This window comes from Myodes glareolus, chromosome 13 (assembly GCF_982192425.1).
Source record: "Myodes glareolus chromosome 13, mMyoGla1.1, whole genome shotgun sequence".
Classification (NCBI taxonomy): Eukaryota; Metazoa; Chordata; class Mammalia; order Rodentia; family Cricetidae; genus Myodes; species Myodes glareolus.
This window is the reverse complement of record NC_142038.1, coordinates 40658180-40672615: the sequence shown is the minus strand read 5'-3', so window position 1 is coordinate 40672615 and position 14436 is coordinate 40658180. Positions and strand designations below refer to the sequence as shown.

General features: G+C 41.0%; 1 protein-coding gene across 3 annotated transcripts in view; it reads left to right on the top strand.

Moving 5' to 3' along the window:
* Lvrn (laeverin) overlaps window positions 1-14436 on the top strand; it is a 54795-nt gene that overhangs the window by 19477 nt on the left and 20882 nt on the right. For all 3 annotated transcript variants that reach the window (XM_048419455.3, XM_048419457.3, XM_085699892.2), the window contains exons 4-13: window positions 103-229; window positions 2952-3106; window positions 4309-4422; window positions 8634-8777; window positions 9897-9962; window positions 10052-10117; window positions 10817-10989; window positions 12751-12827; window positions 13136-13275; window positions 13852-13907. In XM_048419455.3, the coding sequence (XP_048275412.3) occupies window positions 103-229; window positions 2952-3106; window positions 4309-4422; window positions 8634-8777; window positions 9897-9962; window positions 10052-10117; window positions 10817-10989; window positions 12751-12827; window positions 13136-13275; window positions 13852-13907 (1118 nt within the window). The remainder of the gene's footprint in view (window positions 1-102; window positions 230-2951; window positions 3107-4308; window positions 4423-8633; window positions 8778-9896; window positions 9963-10051; window positions 10118-10816; window positions 10990-12750; window positions 12828-13135; window positions 13276-13851; window positions 13908-14436) is intronic.

The window sequence follows — 14436 nt, the reverse complement described above, 5'->3', positions numbered from 1 at the left end:
TACAGCTTCTTCCACAGTAACAGGGAGTCGAAATGGACAAGGTGACAGTTTTCTGTCTCAAGTATTGCTCTCCCTAATTGTTGTGTAATTGTTCTAATTTAGATACGAATCTGGGCCCGGAAAGACGCCATTGCAAATGGAAATGTAGACTTTGCTATGAACGCCACAGGTCCCATCTTCTCATTTCTGGAGGATTTGTTTAATATCAGTTATTCGCTTCCTAAAACAGGTGAAACATTTAAAAAATTTTCAATGCACAACATTTCTGTTCTGCAGGCCCTGAGTCGAGATCGCATGAACATCGATGAACCTCCAACGGCATATTCGAGTCATTTAGCTTTTGTTTTGGAGCTAGCCTCATGACTGTTCACCATGGTGTTTGATGGCTCCCAACACACACACAGATCTGCCTGTGCTTTCTCTGTTGGGTGCTTTGTATCTTGCACCATTTTTATTTCAGCCCCCTCGTGGGTGTCTGGTGGTTCCTTCTCTAGACAGGGGCTTTTAAAAACTCTCTCATACTTTCAGATAGCACTGGGCAGTGCTGGGCTCTGGATTCTTTCAGCTAGTGAGCTAGCAAGACTTTAGATATTCTCCAGCGGTGACTCATCGGTTTAGTACTTGCTCTTCTCTATAGGTTTCGCCATAAAAATTAGAATCATGTGTGAATGTAACATGATCCTTGAGGATTTGTGTAAATATTTTATCTCTCATAGATCTATATGATTTGCCTGTAAAGTTTTGCAAACTGCTCAGCTCAGAAAGTTGCTCAATGTGGTTTTTTTCCTTCTTCTGTTTAAATTGTACGTGTCGTGTAAATTTATTTTCTTCCTCCATGTTTCTGAAATCTTGGGAACACTATGCTCTGCCTACACAGGCAGATGGTAGAAGAGGGTGGGGAGAAAATATTTGGGCTGTGAGGCCCTGCAGAGTCTCTGCTGCTCAAGCATTTTAGTTTAGCGGGAATGAAGGGCGGAGAGTGGGGGAGCAGCTTAAGCCTGGTCAGAAATTCCATTTTGCCCCTCAGGTAAGGAGCTGGCCACACAGGCATCTATCTGAGCTTGCAAACCAAGTTCCTAGCTCTTCCATGCTAGAGGAGGTTAAGGTAGTTAGTTCATGCCAGTAAAACAAACACACAAATATGCTCACTAAGGAAGACTCCAGAGTAACCCTTGTTCTCCCATGGCATCCTGACCATTCAATGAGACACTTTGTTCTCTTCCTCGCCCCGCAAGGCACTCACTGTCTTTACACTCCTACTCGCTGCTAGTGCACATCCGCATCATTTCTGCCTGAAAAGTCTTTATGTGGTGTCGCCCTCCAACCTGTTCTCCTAGTAAAGCCAGAATCTTTGCAGAGAAAGAACCGATCATGTTTAAGTCCTCTTTAAAATCTCTCTGTAGCTTCTCACAGCCACGAGGATGGAGTCTGAATCCCAACCATGCCTTTACAATGATGTACCACCCTATCCCAGGAGTTGGGCACTTCCCGGCTGTGATGGGTGCCGTTGCACAGTCTCTGCACCCTTCTCGGTCCTCCAGGGTCGTCACACCATATGCACTTTGCTCACCTTCAATGTCTTTCACTTAACTGGATAATTCACCTTTCCTATTTGTTAGCTCAAATAAAAAGGTCTTTGGTAGGAGGATTGACAGATAGTAAGACATGCACTCGGTAGAAGACTCCACAGCAATGAAAACCAAGTACCCTTTCTAAAGTTTAAAACACAAAAGTGATTTTATATAATGAAATAAAATGGAATGTATAATCTATTCAAAGCAGGGCAACAGTAAATACAAAACACGACAGAAAACAGCATATAAAGTTGAAAACTTTATCATCTGGCCTTTTGCACAAAAAGCTGGTCAACCTCAGTCAGTTCTAAAGGGTTAAGTGTTAGACCTACGGTTGCTTCTATTGTTATTTTGAAAAAAAATTAAATGTTTGTATAAAATAATGCAGGATCATGTGGGAATGGATGGTGATAATTTGTTTTTTAAAAAAACCCAATGATTTTGCTTAATTAAATTGTATTCATTTGAAAATTTAAAATATTTTTTAAAATGGTCATTAGAAGAGGTCTAGCAAGGAGGCTCAGTAAGGAAAGGCACTTGCTACCAAGATTGACAACCCAGGTTCAATCCCAGGGGTCCACAGAGTGGAGGAGAGAACTGACTCCCACGGGTTGTCTTCTGGTGTCCATATGTGTGCCATGACACTTGCCACCCCCCACATACACCCAAGACACACACGTATATACATATGTACACACATGTGCACACAATTACGCAGACACGAACACAGATACATACACACGTATGTAAGAAGATATCATTTCAGGAAATTTTAAAAGTAGTCAACCAGTATCTAAGAAATGATTTCTTACAGCTGTCAGGGCGCGATTCTGAGTGTTGGCTGCATTCATCCTTTGAGTAGAGGGTCTCCTGGGAAAGCAAAGGGATTAACCAGCAGGGAAATCTAGGGTTAGCAAATGGAATTGAGTTGGGCCGGGCAGCACAGTCTTTTGCGAGGGAAGTGTGTAGGTTTGGGATGAGATGTGTGTTGGGGAGGAGTCTAGAGGGTTGGGCAATGTCACTAAGTCTGACGCCTGTCCTGAGGCCTGCTGACCCATGGGACTGGGAAAGAGCAAGGATTTCATCCATTTTGTCTTATTGTTGCATTTTGAGATCTTTCTAGATTTGGGATATGAATCTTTTATCAGAAGTATTTGATCTTTCTTTGCTTTTCAGATAGTTGGGATACTTATATTCTGGTTTCCATTTTCAGTGTTGGTGTTTTTTTAGAAACAACCTTTTCTTCAGTCAGCTTACGAGTTTCCTCTAATCTTTATTATTCAGTAACCTTATGATTTTATTTGGATATAATTTATAGCTAAAACAATGTTTTATTAGAAAAGATGATTTAATTTTTCCCTTCTTAAATCCATTTAGATATAATTGCCCTGCCTCATTTTGACAACCGGGCCATGGAAAACTGGGGACTGTTGACATTTGATGAATCATCCTTGTTGCTGGAACCAGATGAGGAACTGACAGAGAAAAGAGCCAGGGTCTTGGCTGTTATCGCCCATGAGGTTGGGCACCAGGTACATGGTGAAATATTCCTTTGTATTTCACAGGGAAGCGTTTTCTAGCTGCTTTCCTCAAGGCAGCAAAACCAAGAAATACCAGCCATGCACCACATTTGGGGGTGGGAGAGTGTTTCATGAAATGTACAACTGTGTATTAAACCAGAAAGGTCTGTGTGCTGTCCATCAAGCTGAGTCCGACCCACTGAAGTATTGTGAACCTGGTTAATTTTATTGTGGAAGAGGCTCAGCAAATGTAGCCAGTATGTTGGTGAGGGGCATAGGAGGGCTCAGGCTGCATCCACAGAGGGTGTAACAAGGACGCACACTGTTAGCTCTGTGTGCATCCTATTGGGATCTTAAGAGGGCAGGCATTTGACTTGATGGAGAGGCTCACACCTACCTTCTAGTCTCCATTCCATTAACACTACTGTGCCAAGTAAGAAATAACCTTAACTATGGCAGTGGCATTTTCTTAGGTGTGTGTGACTCCGTGTTTTAGAAAAGACCAAATAACACCCGGGTTACACAGTCCACATGCTCCCATGAATTTTGATCAGTTGTCCTCAGTGTCATTTCTTATTGTCACCCAAGTGATGTTTTAAAAAGCACATGCTGCTAACAACTGTTGTAAGTATTTGGTGAGATAGCAGGGTATGGTTTTGTTGATTTGGGGAGTTGCGTTTTTCTTTCCAAAGACGTCTATCCTTTCTCTTGCCCTGTTCAGCCTGAATAGAAAATAATGCAGCTGCAACACATCACAGAGTATACGTGTGCTTGAGTGACTCATATGTGGTGTGGATCAGATCATAATCTAAAACATAGTATCATCTGTTCACAATGAAGTCCCAGTTAGACGATGAGGCACAAGCATAGCGGGGGTAGGTGTGAGCCGAGGACTTCAGCTTCATTGAACTAAACGCAACCCGTGGGCCAAGCCAACAGTTTCTATTCGACGAGCCAGCCTTGTGCTTAAAGATCAGTTTTAAAGAAAGCTTGCTTCCAGTGACCAGAAGTGGGACAGTGCATTTCTGAAAAATGCATGGTCGATACCTCCTTGTGTGAAACAGCAAGGCGTGTTTGGGAGCCCTGCTTTCAAGTTCTGTTATTGATGGCAAACGACATGTACGGCTTTTGCCATCTCGCCTCCTTAGTGGGTATCTGCAGCAAAGGTAACTTCAATTTCAGAACTGCCTTCTTCTCTCCCATATCTTCCGAAGTGGTTCGGGAACCTGGTGACCATGAGCTGGTGGAACAATGTCTGGCTCAACGAGGGTCTTGCATCTTATTTTGAACTTGGGATAATTAACTACTTCTATCCAAAACTTCAAAGGGTAAGAAATTTAAACATTTACCCCCAATGATAGAAATACTGCATATTCATTGTTGAAAAATCTATAAAAGACAGACAAATCCAGTAACTACTAAATTACTAAAACATTTATCAAACGTGAGTCATGCTGTCTTTTATGGTTTTTTTTTTTACAAGTTTTTTACTTATTAATTTTGTTTAAGTGACATTTATCCCAAAACTTCTTTTGGCCTAGAAGTTTTGATATTAAGCTGGGTGGCAGTGGTGCATGCCATTAATCCTAACACTTGGGAAGCAGAGGCAGGCAGATCTCTGTGAGTTCGAGGCCAACCTGGCTCCAGGACAGCCAGGACAGCCAGGGTTTTACAAAACCCTTTCTTGTAGAACCAAATTATTTTTTGATATTTGCTCACTTATTATTGCGTGTGGCAGGCTGCACATGCCATGGCATACATGTGGAGGTCAGACGACAGCTACTGGGGGTCCATTCTCTCCTTCTGACATGTGGGTGTGAGGGCTCAAACTCTGGTTGCCTGGGGGCAAGCGTCCTTCCCCACTGAACCGTCTTGTCAACCCTGTTTGGAGATTTCTATGCTGGTATGGTAGGGTGGTTTAGTGGGTAAAGCTACCTGTGCAAGTCTGACATAAAGGTGTAAGGAAGGACCCAATTCTGTGTACCGCCATATACATCGTGCACATCAGAACAATTTAAAAAGGTTCTAAAGTGTCTTAACTCCACATGTCATCACGGACACTTCTATATATTATTAAATCCACTTGGAAATCAAGAATACATTTCCATATTTTTGAACCCACCATATCTAGGAAGTGCTGAGATAATGGAGCACCCACTTAACATCTAGCACCAGAGCCATCATCCAGAGGACCTGGATTATGCTCCCTTCCCTAGGCTGTCACTCCGCAGTGACCTTTTCCTTCCCTGCACTGAGCACAGGTTCTGTTGTCCCAGAAGGGAGTTCAGACATCATTCTATAGAAGCTTCAGCGATTTACCTGAGATCGTTTCCTATCTGGGACAGAGTTGGCTTTGAAGCCTGTGGTCTGGGGCTAGTCTCATGGCCAAGATGGTGAGGAAGAGAGTGCTGGATTTGCCGCTCACCAGCTCTTCAAGACCCGGGGTCTCTTGGCCTCTCAATCTCCAGTTCGGACTTTTCTGTCTTTCTTTTACTGCCTAGTTCAGGGAAGCAGCAGGCTTGGTGATGGGGCTGACAGCTGCTTTCCTGTGTGTAAGCATGGCTCTGACCCTAAGTCCCGGGCCTCAGGCATGCTAGGCAACAGCTCCACCGCTGAGCAGGGCCCCTGCATCCTCACTCTGCCTTTCCTACCACCGTAAGACGAGATGCACAGGAACTTCATGCAGTCATTGAACAGGGTTCCTGACTGTTACATACTATGTCACAACTGTTATTAATCTACACTCATGTGCAGGTAGAGAATCGTAGGTATTGCTTGTTCAGAACAACAAATGATGATAATTAATAGCCTAAAGTGGTTAGCTGCTGTGAAGCAGGCTTTATTTATTGGGCTGTTTAGCTAAGAACTATAATGTAGTCTTTAAAACAATTAAGTGAGGACAGTGTTGTTTCCCCTGCTTTGAGATGGTAAAACTGAAAGCCAGAGATCAATTTGCCGACTTGTATGAGTAAAAGAACTGTTAGGAGAGCATTGATGTCAAGTTCGTTGTCTTGACAACTGCCCATTCATTTATTATAACACTTTGCTTTTCATAAACGTTTTATCTGTTATACTTGGAAAAGAAAAAAATCCATCTATGACTGACCACACTAAGTTTGGCTTTGTTTCCTTTCCATTTATCTTTCTGCTCATTTTTAATATAACAATTGCTGTAATATAACAAAATGTTGATAAGTAGGACATTTTATGTCTCTGGGAAATATTATATTAAAATCAACATTGTGATAGTGATTATCTTAGGGCATGAATGATGGGAGTTTTAAATTTTCTGCATTATATCTATGACACATTAACAAAATAAGACACTTTCAAGAATACTAGAAAAACCTATGCCTAACGAATTCTCGCTACATGGAGTATGATTACTGAACTAGCAATAGGAGAGTTTTACTATTCAGCATCCCCTAGTTACTAAAGCACAGGATATACTATAAGATATAGAGTAGCCAAACCAATATGATTTTGACACAATCCCTAACTGATCAGTTTTCCACTAAAATTTCAGACATAGCCAGGCATGGTAACTTACATCTATCATCTCAGTTATTTAGGAAGCCGAGGCAGGGGGATTTAAAACTAAGAAACAACCTGCTTATTATCAAATCGACAAAGTCTAGAATCACCCAGGAGCCAGTCTTCTAGATAAACATAAATAAGATTATATATAAGCTTGTATAAGATTAGCCTTTGGTTAATATTAGGTTATTATCTACTATTATTATTATCTATAGTAGATTAACTTGAGTAGGTTAATTAAGGTGGAAAGGTCCACCTTAACTAGGTGCAATACAGTGGACCAGGGCCTGGTTGAATTCAAAAAGAAAGTGAACTGAACACTTTACTCTCTGCCTCCTGACTGTTCATGAACGGTAACTGGCTGCCTTGAATTCCTGCGTCCATGACCTCTCAGCTATGATGAACTGCACTCTCGAACTGTAAACCGAAATAAACCTGGTCTTCCTTACTTTGCTTTTGGCAGTATAATATATTTTGTCACCTTAACACATCAAGTAACTAACATAAACCAAGTTGATGGTGTTGTTAATGAAAACTTAGGAATACAAAGGAGTTGATTAGAACGTAAACAAATGAAAGTGGAGAAGATTTGGAATGCTCACCTGATACTGATGTGCCACGCAGCATGAGACAGTCAGCTCGAAATTCCAACCCATTGATAGCGATTTCAGGCTTTCCGTGGCTTTCAGGGACTAGCCCACTCGTAGAGGTGCAGACTTATCTGTGCAGCGTCTCTCCTACTCTCTGCTCATTGTTTTTTCACCCCAAATTCCTCTTGGCTGTAAATTAGTTTTCTTTTTTTTTTCCCTTTTCCCTTTTTCCTTTTTCAAAAAGTTGATTTTATTGAGCTCTGCATTTTTCTCTGCTTCCCTCCCTGTCTCTCCCCTCCCCTTCAACTCTCTCCCATGGTTCTTTCTACTTCCCATGTATATTAGATCCATGTATGTCTCTCTTAGGGTCCTCATTGTTGTCTAGGTTCTTAGGAATTGTTAATTGTAGGCTGGTTTTCTTTGCTTTATGTCTAAAAGCCACTTATGAATGAGTACTTGTGATAATTGTCTTTCTGAGTCTGGGTTACCTCACTCAATATGTTTTTTTTTCCTAGATCCATCCATTTGCATGCAAATTTCAAGATTTTTTTTTCTGCTGTGTAGTACTCCATTGTATAAATGTACATTTTCCTTATCCATTCTTCGGTCCAGGGACATTTAGGTTGTTTCCAGGTTCTGAATATGACAACCAATGTTGCTATGAACATAGTTGAGCACATGTCCTTGTGGCACGATTGAGTATCTTTTGGGTATATACCCAAAAGTGGTGTTGCTGGGTCTTGAGGAAGGTTGTTTCCTAATTTTCTGAAAAATCGCCATCCTGATGCCTATAGGGGCTGTACCAGCTTGCACTCCCAAATTAGTTTTCTTTCTCGCTTCACGTCACAGAGAAATTGTTCTTGCCATGTGCCCAAGGGAAAGCCAGTGTCTTGGACAGACCCGTGGCTTTCAGTACATTGTAATGAACCCGCTGCTCAGAGCCCATGATCTGCAAACACTGTATCTGGTCTGTGGATTCTCTACAGTCGTAATTGATTATGTGAGCATCATTGTCAACTTATACATCTAGCGTGGTTTTTGCTTTGTGCATATACCTGGAAAAATACCAGTCAGTTTGAAGGAGCCACTGATTCAATGGACAATACAATCTACTGGACTGGAACTACGTAGAGACAGTGAAGGAGCCTATCTTGATGAAAATACATGACTCTTAGAATCACGCTCTTTTGTAATTCATAAAAATCAGAATGAGCGCTAGAGAACAGGAAGGAAAGTGGTCTATCGTTTTGATACTCAAAGAATTCTGAAGTTTGGGGTATATTATAATTTTCATACTCTTCAATTATTCTTTCCCCATTTTAATGAGGGTTTTGGAAGCTATCTTAGGGATCTTGGATTTTGTATTACTATAACCCTCAGAAGTTAATGTGGTTCAATCTTTTCCTTTATAGAATGAGATCTTTTTTTTTAACTTTTTACATGGTGTCCTCAGAGAAGATCATTCCCAGGAGTCTAGAACTGTGTCCACTAACGTGGAAAATTTCACAGAAACAAATGAAATAAAAGAACTCTTCAACATTTATACTTACCACAAGGTAAGAACACATTTGTGTTTTCTTCTGCTCTCATGCCAAGAGTTGCAGAAAATGGATTCCAAGGACTATAAATGCTGCATCCTCCTCAAAACTTTAGGGTAAAGTAACTTTAATTGTATTGCCTAGTAGATGTCAGAAAGTGCTTTAAAGTCAGCCTTTACTTAGCAAATATTGTTGGCGAGGTCACAGTAGATATTGGGCATAACTTGCATACCTTGAAGCTTTTTGTTTGTTTGTTTGGGTTTTTGTTTTGTTTTGTTTGTTTGTTGTTTGTTTGTTTTAGAGACAGGGTTTCGCTGTAGCTTTGGAGCCTGTCCAGGAACTAGCTCTTGTAGACCAGACTGGCTTTGAACTAATAGAGCCTTTGTCTCCCAAGTGCTAGGATTTAAAGGGTACCCCACCACTGCCTGGCTATACCCCAATGCTTTAAAAGCAAACTTTTATGGCTCTCTCTCTCTCTCTCTCTCTCTCTCTCTCCCCTCTCTCTCTCTCTCTCTCTCTCTCTGTGTGTGTGTGTGTGTGTGTGTGTGTGTGTGTGCACATGTGCGTGCACAGGCACATGCACGTTGGGATGCTAGAGGACAGTCTTGGGTGTTGTACGTCTGGAGTCATCAACCTTGTTTTTGTGAGGCATGGCCTCTCACTGGCCTGGGGCTTGCTGATTTTGTTAAGCAGGGTAGTCATCTAGCACTAGGGATTCTTCTGGTTTTTTTCCCCAGTTCTAGGATTATGAACACACATGCTTAACTTTTGTACATGGGTTCTAAGGAGGGAGCTCATGTCCTCCTGCTGGCTTGCATAGTGAGTGATTAATGGCTGAGCCATCTCCCCAACTCCAAATTTCTGTTTTATAGAATTTCATTCTTACATGAAAGTATTGTAATTTAAAAATATTTTGCGTGCACCAATTCTTTATATGTAGGAGATTTGCTCACTCTTTCCTCACGACTTAGTGACAATATACTATTTTATCAACACATTTGAGGATAATTTGAACAGGGAATTCAAGAACAGATTGCAATCAGAAGCACAGCATAGAACAGTATTCATAAAAATGAAATGTGTCTCTGTGTAAATACTGAATTTTGGTCAGCTCATGAATGTCTTTGTATGTGCTAGGGAGCATGTATGGCCCGGATGCTTTGCAGTTTCCTGAGCCAGAACTTGTTTATCAGTGCACTTCAGGTGAGTTGCCGAGAGCGTTACCAATAGCAGCAAACACAAATTGCTTTGGCATCCTATTGCATTAACCCCAATTCCTCTGTTTTTCACAGTCATACTTGGACACATTTTCTTACTCAAATGCTGAGCAAGACGATCTATGGAGACATTTTCAAATGGTAATGGTCCTCTGAGGCACTTGCTTGCTGGGGAGTTTTGTCTGATGCAGTACAAGATCAGGAGGCCATGAGTGAACAGGCGACCCACAGGAACATGACTTAAATCCCCCCTAGTTCTGAGGTGTTCCTTTAGTCTTCGCTGTACTTCTATGCCCCAAATAGAGAGTGGTCTATTGGGTCCCTAAATACGCATTCAATGGTTAAATGGATGAATGAATGAATAACCATCCATATTGTCAGCTCTCTGTGTTTGTGGTTCCCTATCTGTATATTCAACCAATCCGAGATGAGAGATAGAAAAATTTCTGTTTGTACTGACTGTATATGAACTTTCCTGGGGCCATTATCTCCTAGACAATACAATAAAGTAACTATTATGTTCACATATCGTTTGCATTGTGAAGGCATTACAAGTCACCTGTAGATGATTGCAGCCCATGCTTACATAGAAGCACTGCTCTGTTTTATATCAGGGCATCAGCATTCATAGATTCTGTTCCCATGAGGGTCCTGGAAGAAATCCCCTCCCAGACCCCAGAGGAAAGCAGCATAGAGATGAACAGTTCTGAATATCAACCACTGGGGATTGCTACATAAAGAAGGGATGGGGTGGTTGTTTCACTTCTTTGGAGAAGATTGCTGCCCCACAAGGTTCTGCTCAGAAACCACATCTGTTTTTGTGTTTTCTTTTTAAATCAGGCCATAGATGAGCAGAATATAATTCATTTGCCGACAACGGTGAAAAGCATAATGGATAGCTGGACATACCAGGGTGGCTTTCCAGTCATCACGTTAAATGTGTCTACGGGCGTCGTGAAACAGGAGCCATTTTACCTTGAAAAGACTAAAAATCCAACTCTTGTAAGCCACAAGTAGGTTATTTTGTTCCTTTGTTGTCACCAGGTTTGAAGTTGAGCAACCGTGCTACAGAAGCGAGGAAGTGTAATGCTTGCTGGGCACATGCCCTTCTGCTGGGGGACTCCCTGAAGCAATGGCACTGCGTACTAGGGTGAGGTGGAACCCTAAGGACTAAGCAAGGCCAGAAGCCAGAAACTAGAGATAAACATGTGCCCTTACCTTGGACTTAGAGTCACATGAGTGATCAGACCATTAGAATTCTATGTGTTCCTCATTGTCCGACAGACAGATGGAACGAGTTACTTAGGATTCTGGGTGAGAGGCAAGAAAGTGATGCCATCGGCAGCACAACTTTTCAGAAAAAAAAAAAGAAAAAACTTTTCAGAATGCAAATCCTATTGCGTTCTTTCCCCTAGACATAGAACAAAGAGAACATAGAACTGTATTCTTGACGATAGTGTTGTGCGTATGTGTTCATATATACGCACATGCACGGGTATATATTTAAAGCCATATCTGCAGCTTTAAAAGTGTAGCCTTTAGACCCGATTCAAAGGCTGGCGTCAGCAAATTAGGTTGAATTCAAGTCGTCTGAGCTCCAGTTGCATTGCCTGCAGCATACCTATAATGGGGAGATGATGCCAAGATGCAGTAGGAGTGGCAGCGTGCCACTCGTCCCCCTTCGTCCTGCCTCCTGTTTCTTCCCCTAATTGTTGACTTGCAACCGTTTGGGGTAATTTTAACCCTCACATCTCATTGTAATAGACTTCAGCATGAATGAATGATTTTGAAATACCAGAAAAATTTTCCAGAAGGAGCTGGCAAGATGGCCCAGTGGGTTTGCCCCCAAGCTCGATGACACGGGTTTGATTCCTGAAATCCATGTTAAAGGTGGAAAAGCAGAACTAATTCAAAATAGTTATCCTCTGACTTCTGCACATGCGTACAGTCTCCCACATTACACACACACACACACACACGCACGCACGCACGCACGCACAATAATAGCAACAACAAATCAAATAGTCCTGCTCTTTCTTCAAAACCCCAGGGGAGTAAAACAGAAGACCAATGGACTCTGCACTGTAATATTGTGAATCTTTTGAGAAGTGGGTGGAGTCTTGGACATGCAGATGAAGGCAGACTTAGCTAAAGGGCCAAGATGCCGGATGTGAGGGTTAGAAGAAGATTGGAAACCGCTGCCTGAAGTGTGTGTCTTTCTAAAAGACTAATGCTGTTCTTGTGGTCAACTGATTGATCCAGTTCACAACCACCAACGTGGGAGGAAAAAGTAGACGTTCAGTAAATACAAATGTTGTCACTGATGCCTGTGAACATGTTTCAGATGGAGAGAAAGTTCGAGGCTGAGAAGGATTTTGAAATGTTGGCAAGCTTTCCTTTTTAAAATACCCATCACCTTTCTGGGCATGGACAAATTTGGGTCTGTCAGAAGCATTAGAATAACCCAGAGTGAGGTCAGTTGGCTATAATTTAGTAAAATCAACTTTTCAATATTTCAGATAGAAGAGTCTCAGCAATTGTCTATGTTATAAGAGGTGAGCCTATAAGAGACAGCAAGAGGGAGGGATGAGAAAGAGTCAGAGCAACATTAGCTGGGAGAAACAGCAGCAAGCAACCCTAAAGAGAAAAGCCTCGAGTCGTTGCTGGGATTGACGTGGACTTGGAGGTCTGCTCTTTTGGCGTCTCTTCAATTTGGGCTGAGTGTATATTCTTGTGTGTGAAAATAGCTAATTCTTTTTTTTTCTTCCTAAAAGTAACACATGGATTGTCCCTATTTTTTGGATGAAAAATGGAACCACACAGCCTTTAGTCTGGCTAGACAGAAGCAGCAGTAAGTAAACATGTGTGTGTGTATGTGTGTGTATGCACATATATACATCTTCATATATACACATATATAAAAACAGAGATAGACATCTTGTTAAAATGTCGAGTTTTTGGAAACCTTATTGTTGAACACAGAGCTTCAAAAAATGCTTCAAATTAAAGTAAATTATACATGAAAATTTAGTTATATGACAGACTGATATATACTTAAGAACTATCTTAACTTTTATTTTATTGACTTATGGTTTAGAAGTGTGAATGTATTATGTAAAAAATGTACTGAAATCTTTTTAAGAATTTTTTTTTTGGTAGTGGTTTTCCCTGAGATGCAACTTTCAGATTCTGACAGTGACTGGCTGACTTTAAACTTCAATATGACTGGATATTACAGAGTTAATTATGACGAGTTAGGTTGGAAGAAATTAAATCAACAGCTTGAGAAGGACCCTAAGGTAATGGTTGGTTTCGGTGTTTTAATTAAGCAGTTTGTGAGCTGTCAGCGTTGAAATGGTCAGAGAGAGGTGTGTAGATTCAGGCTGCCAACGGGCCTCTGTCTTTCCATGAATATGGGGTACTGGGTCACATCAGTGAAATCTTGAGAGTGCCGTTGCCATCCGATATAATCTCTCGGTGCTGCATACATAGTGCTAGATAAAATTTAGTTATGATCCGCTATGCCAAAACTTTCCTGAAAGTAAGAAAGACATTGCAATTGTATTCAATACATACATTCTCTTTTGGAGAAGTTTTTAAACATCAGTTTCAGGCTTTGTTTTTTAACATGATCTGTTTTAGGGGAGTATTTTCATAAAATTTCTGCCGAGGATAAGTATTATGATTGATATCAGAAGGATCTCATCAAAACCACATACATACTAAGTAAATTATGGGCCATTCTTCGTAGCCACAATTTCTCTACCTAGGAGACAATCTCTTAGGAAGGGTGTTTTAAGCACTGATGGTCTTGAAGTGGCTATTTTGAAAACGTTTTCCTCTTTGCTTGACCATGTTTGGGTTTTTTTCCGCAGGCCATTCCTGTCATTAACAGGCTGCAGCTGCTGAACGATGCATTTGTCTTGTCTGAGTAAGTGTCTTTTCTACTCGCACAGTTAAAGGGGCATGTTTTGAAAACTATATAAAAATAACAGACTTGTGACTGTGGAGTTGGTTCTTTAGTATGCAGAGACCTTAACTAGTTAAGGATAATGTCAAAAGCAGGACATGATCGCTCAAACCCGCAGTTCTGCTCGTAATGCAGGAGGATTGCTGCGAGACAGTGAAACACACACACACACACACACACACACACACACACACATACAACCAACAAATAAACATAAGATTAGGGCCAAATTCTATGTTATCAGTGGGATTTTATAACGTAAATTGTTGTATATAGATAGACTAAGCACCGAGATCTTGAAGTTATGCAAGGTGACAGCTGACAGCTATTATAGTAGTGATATCTGGGTTATATTCTGATACACTACAGAATTATAAATTTTATATGTATGTACTAGGTTTGTTTAGTGTAAGCCATGCCACTGTTTAACCATAAATATTATTATATGTCCAGGATTTAAATTTTTAGTCAATAAAATTAAAGATATATA